General features: G+C 36.0%; 1 protein-coding gene across 1 annotated transcript; it reads right to left on the reverse strand.

Moving 5' to 3' along the window:
• Positions 1-4,331: 4,331 nt before the first annotated feature.
• LOC121480700 (DDB1- and CUL4-associated factor 13-like) lies at positions 4,332-5,755 on the reverse strand. Its single transcript, XM_041737525.1, is given in 1 exon segment — positions 4,332-5,755. A coding segment is annotated over 1 exon segment (1,335 nt). The 3' UTR covers positions 4,332-4,420.
• Positions 5,756-6,473: the final 718 nt, after the last annotated feature.

A 6,473-nucleotide genomic window follows, 5' to 3' on the forward strand; every position in this document is an offset into this window, starting at 1 on the left:
TATAAAAAGAGCAGAATGATTCTACTTTTCTCCCACTCCAAGTCATTTTAAATCAATCCATAAAAGTTGACTTCTACCAGAGAGTAGTGGGATGCTGTAGTAGGGCTGTTATCTATGAAAAGAATTGCAGTGGGCCAGCATATGCTGTTATTAAAGTATAAGGGTGGTGAACCCCGAAGGAAATGCAGGCAGTTCCTCTTGCTTGACTCATCACGGATATAGCATGTAGAGAAGCTGGGTGAAAATATCTTAAAGGAAAAACTTGATAGGAACAAAGTGGTAAGCTGCCACATCTTCTTAAACCATCTCCATATTTTATCTCCTGCTGTACTCCCGGGCTGGCAGGAGAGAGATGCCATGGGAGGTAGATGGGGCAGTGGCCCAAAGCCTCTCCTCATCAGTGAGCCAGACTGAGTGAAGAAAAAGGTGGGCAATCTCATTTCCTCACTGAATGAGAAGATTCTCTCCTGAAGCCTAAGAAAAGGCAACCACTTATGAGGAAAAAAGAACAAAAAATGGAAGCTCATAGGTATTCATCTTAAAAGGTTTTCAAGTCTGATGACAGGATTTTGTGATCTTCACTGTGTGCAAAGGCTTAAGAGATGCCAATGCTCATTAATGCAGAAAGTCAAGGCTTCCCTAAAGGACCTATATTAGTTTCCTAGGGCTGCTGTAACAAAGCACCACAAACTGAGTGCCTTAAAGCAACAGAAATCTATTGTCTCACAATCCTGGAGGCCAGAAGTCTGAATTGGAGTTGTTGGCAGTGCTGTGGTCTCCCTGAAGCTGAAGGGGAGAATCTTCCCTCGCTTCTTCATAAATTCTAGAAGAAGCCATGGATCCTTAGTATTCCTTGCCTTGTAGCTACATCATTCCAGTGTTTGCCTCTGTCATCACACGGCATTCTCCTGGTGTGTCTAGGACTTCACATATCATTTGCCAATTCTAATGAGGACAATAAGCATACTGGATTAGGGGCCACTCTAATGACCTCATCTTAACTTGATTACATCTACAAAGAAATTATCTCCAGTAAAAGTCATAATTCACAGATATTGTGTAAGACTTCGACATATCTTTTTGGGGAACTCCAAATGCTCATGTTCACATATTTCATTCACTCTCCAAGGAGAACACATCTGTATGATGTCTGTTGACTCTTACAGGAGTAGTTCCATATAGCAGGGTGGTGCATAGTGAGAAGTAGGTTGAGGTACTCAGGGTGAAAAGCCTAAACAAAAGTCCAACAAGAGACAGCAAGGGTCAGGTAGGTAAGAAGCAGCAGATGAGACCAAGAAGTGTTATCAATTTCACGTTACTGGATATAAAAAGAAAGAAGAGTAAGTAGCAATGTCAAATTCCCAGTGAAGTTTAATGAGCTAATGTTTGAAAAACAACAACAAAATGATTATTTCTCTCACATTCAGTGCTAAAGATTATAGCTTTAATGCAAGTTTTAGAACATATTATATGAAGGTTGAAAATTTTCCAATAAAATAAAGCCATGCATAGACTCCTGAAACCCACTCTAAAAGCTTTAAACTACCTTATATTTGCAAACAGTGGGGCCAGGACAGATAGATTGCATAAATAAAGCGATTAAACTGTAAAATATTTGAAAATCCATTTTTTCCCAAAGATATATATTAACTAAAAATAGCCTAATACAGTTTTTCTCCTTTGCGAATATGAGTGGCTCAGTTATTGTAGACTCTATTTCCACTCCAAATATACATAGAAATACTTAGTAAATATAAGATTTTTAAAATACAAAAATGATCCTAAAGGAAATAAAAAATATATAAATAGTTCACAAATGAAAGAATAAATATAAGAGGTGATGCCCCTGCCTCTGGAAGAAAATAAACCCATCAGATCTCAACATAAATCCTGATAGCAAAAAGCTAGGTTTTTAACACCTATCTAGGAACATGAGACATGGAAATAATGCACTTAAATAAAGCCAGGAACTTAAAATAGCCATGTTTTCCATGCAAAGGGAACTGGAAGTGTCAAAGAAATCTGTAGTGTGTTAAAAATATTGGATAGGGAAAAGTTAAATTTCCCAAGAGAAATTAAAATTGTATATCTAATTAGGTGTGAGATCTAAATGGGTACTATGCCAATTGGCACAGGACACTCAATTTGGGAAATGAGTTTAAAAAAAAAAAAAACAAATCTAGATCAATGGAAAATAGTATCTCTCCCAGAAGTAAACAAACAACAAAAAGACAATACCTTGAAAAGAACTCAGGTCACACGACTCCCACAAATAAATAATTGTGAAGGTGAGCTAACCCTAAGAAATTATAATACAAAGAAATAGAATACTATGAGAAAGTCAGCAATACAAGAGGATAATTAGCATGCTAATTAAAACCTTAAAATAGCATATAAAAAGATTCCCAAATAAGTATATTTAAGTGATTAAAAAATAAGAATGTGAAATAAAGCACTAATAAGGTTAATGACACTGTTTAAAAACACTGATTAGAAAAGATTTAAACATATTTCTAGAAATTAAGAAATAATTATCACTAAAATAAAGCAAGGAATGGGTAAAGTTGTGCATTACATAGCCAGAGAAGATAGGTAAACTGGGAAATAGTCTGGAAAAAGTTACCCAGGAGTACAAACAATAGAAAATATAAATACACAGTTAAAACATGAAGAATAAATTGAAAAAGTCTAACACACTTTCAATAAGAGAGTCAGAAGAATAATAGAGAAAATAGTGGCAATGTAGAAATTTAAAGATAAATAGCAGAGAACTTTCCAGAAGAGATCATCAGTCCACAATGTAAGCAAATATAGTAAAATCCTGAGGATAAAAAAAATAAATTTGCACAAGACACACCAGAATAAAATTTCATAATACCAAATCAAAGAGAAAATATTGAAACCAAGTTGGAGAAATAGAGATCTTCTCTAAAGAGGTGACCATTGGGGGTGCCTACGTAGCTCAGTTGGTTAAGCATCTGCCTTCAGCTCAGGTCATGGTCCTGGGGTCCTGGGATGAGCCCCACATTGGATTCCCTGCTCAGTGGGGAGTCTGCTTCTCTCTCTTCCCCTTCCTCTGTCCCCCACTCCCAGCTCATGCTCTCTCTCTCTCTCTCTCAAATAAATAAATAAGATCTTTTAAAATAAATAAATAATTAATTAATTAAAAAGTGACCATTAAAAGGTTTGCAGATTTCATATCAGCAAATATAGAGATCAGGAGACAATGGAAAAAATCTGTCTTATGATTTTATAAAAGGTAACCAATTATTCAAAAATAAGTTGCCAGACAAAAACAAGAAGCAACCAACAACAAAACAGCATTATAAATAGAAGAGATAAACTAAGGTAATCAAAATGAATCCAAATTATTAATCACAAGAAATACAAGTAATAAATGGATTATTTTTAACCATAAAAAAACAGAGATTTTCAGATAAGACTTTTTAAAAAGTTATTTGTTGTTTACATACAATGTACTTAATACCTAAATATACAAAAGTATTACATTTAAAAAACACCAAAAGATAAACAATACTAAAATAACAAAATATACTATTGCTATATTAATATTAGGGAATAGAATAGAGATTTTAGGCAAATTTTTGTTAGAGATAAAGAAATAATTTTAATAGCATAAGGATAGTTCCACATGAAGACGATCCTGAACATACCTCATAACATTGCCTTAAATATAAAGAACAAAAATTCAAAAAAGCATCCCTAACAAGAGTGAATAAACTATCCTCTCAAACACAATATATGTATGAATTAAACTTCTATAGATGTGAAAACTCGTTAGTGTTTTATGACAAACATTATCTCCACTGTCATTCACATTTTTCCCATCACAAGTTATTTTTTTTACAATGCAGAGAAAAGGATGTTTTATTATCTTAAACCATAAATTATAATTCTTATAAAAGTTATATAAATGCAGACTGGTCATCTTTAAACTCTCAAAAAGCCAAATAAAAATAAAGCACAGAAAATTGAATTGAGAAAGTTCTGACACAATTTTTCCACATGTTACGTATCATCAGGAAGAATCACTGCAATAGTTGCCCAAAGTAGTATTAAAGGTAACAAAAGAGAGGTTTGGTCTTAAACATAAATTCAAATGTATAGTATATCTACAATAACAGGTCAAAGAGGAAGTATATCTGCAATGTCTAACGGTAATAAACAGTTAGTTTGCAAATACTGTATTCTTGAGTGAAATAAGAAAGCAGATCAGGGTTAAAATGTTGGACAGTCTTAACAACCAGGCCACCTGGCAGGACCATTTCTCACGGTACATAGTGCTCTACCTGTAACTAAACCGTGTGTTATTATTCTAGAACCAGTACTTTATTTGCAGAGTCCGCATATCAATAGGTAACAAATGATTAGACATCAGGATTGGTAGGGATACCAAGTATTACTTCACAACTGCCACTATGTGTTTCTTCTTCTCTGGGACAATCGACACAGATCCAGGCTTGCTGTGTTTGAGACGATTCACCTCCTTTCGTCGGGAAGCTTCCTTCAGGATGCGCTGTTCCTGGATCTGGCTGTAGATGGATTTTGGTAGGTGCCGGTGACGAGCAATGCGTTTTATGTGAGGATGATGCTGAAATCTCTCCTTCAACTTCTGGTTATAATCTTTGGCTGCTTTTTCTGGTGATGTAAGCACACCCAATTTTTCAGAAGCATTAGCTTTCCAAGGACGAATGTTCATTTCATCAGATCCACACATAATATATTTGCTGTCAGAAGTCCATTTCACACAGATAACATGTTGCATTCTCTTTGTGTGATAGACCTCCCTGCTTCTACTTTTGTCCACAGGAAAGATACGAATAGATTTATCAAAACTAGCTGACACAAACTCTTTCCCAGTGGGAGAATAATCCACATCAAGCACCGCAGATACATGATCCATATGTACCATTACGGGAGTGTCCGGTGCACGCATATCAAAAGCATATAAGTTGTGATCTTCATTTGCTGCAGTAAAAATGAAAGCTTCCATAGGGTTCCAACATATTGTATTTGTTCTCATATCTAAGATGACCTTTTTCAGGGGAGTAGCTTGCCTCATATCATATAGTACTATATTTCTGTCAGAAGCACAACTTCCCAAGAGAAATGTCTCAATTGGATTAAATTTAACACTACTTATACTGTCGAATCCCCAGCTCATTGAACATATAGGACTTGTTCTTTGCTCATCCCAAATGTCTACTTGCTGTCCACATGTGGCAAAAACAGCTTCTTTCCAGTGATGATCAATTCCTGTATACACTGTCTTTCCTAGTCTTGTATGCAATGGTTCCTCCTCTTCTCCATAGCCTGGTCCATCCATTTTCCACTGCTTCACAGTTTTGTCATCACCAACAGTAAAAAAAGAAGTCCCACAAAATCGAGTACATATTCCTCGTGCAAAACCTTCATGTGCTTGTATTGTGCGGATACATTTTCATTTAGTCAAATTCCAAATTCTAACCTCTCCATCACATGCCCCAGAAAGGACAGTAGCCAGGCTCTTTGGATGCTTTGCCAAGCAATTGACTCCATCTCGGTGACCATCCAGGGAAGCAAGAAATGGTTTTGCAAATACCCGTTCCAGTTTGGTAGCATTTAAAGCTCTTACGTACTCTCGTGGGACCTCAAAAGGATGTAAGGTTTCATAGTTTCTTGGAACTCATTGTAAGTCCAGCTTGGTTTCGTGGACATAGTTGTCCGGGTTCCGGCTCAGCATCCTCACCTTCATTTTGGCTGCTGGGCGTCCCCACAAGTTATTTTTTTAAACAAGTTTAATAATAAATAGTTAAGCTTCTTACTTTAAACAACTTTTTTAAAAAATCCTTTTTTATAGAGTGGCTCTCGGTGTATAAAAAAGTCTCATAAACATTGATGCTGAGAGAAAGTAGGTCACAAAGTCATAGAGAACATCTAATAACTAAGACTAAGCCTAGGGCTCCTAATTGTAAAAATCAATGTTCTTTACATGTTACCAATGGCCTCTCAAGCATCTTGAAGAAATCATTAGAAAAATAAAATCATTTCTATCATCCAGTATTTATTATGTGTGTGCACTGTCTAAAAAGTGCATATGATGATGACTCAGACATACACAGACTATATGTATTATCTTTTTAAAAAGATTTTTATTTATTTATTCATGAGAGACACAGAGAGAGGTAGAGACATAGGCAGAGAGAGAAGCAGGCTCCCTATGGGGAGCCCAATACAGGACTTGGTCCCAGGACCGTGGGATCATGAACTAAGCCAAAGGCAGAACTCAACCACTGAGCCACCTAGGCATCTAACTATGTGTATCATATTAAACACAGATTTCCTTGTCTTTCCATTTTTGGGCTTCCTCCATATTTCTCATTGCTTTTTCTTAGTTTCCACTGAGGGCTACCCTTGCCCTGCCCAACATTTATCTCATCTCTAGGATTCCACTCTGCCTTGTTGCTTTCCAG

The sequence above is a fragment of the Vulpes lagopus genome, chromosome 2 (assembly GCF_018345385.1).
Source record: "Vulpes lagopus strain Blue_001 chromosome 2, ASM1834538v1, whole genome shotgun sequence".
In the NCBI taxonomy this organism is placed as follows: domain Eukaryota; kingdom Metazoa; phylum Chordata; class Mammalia; order Carnivora; family Canidae; genus Vulpes; species Vulpes lagopus.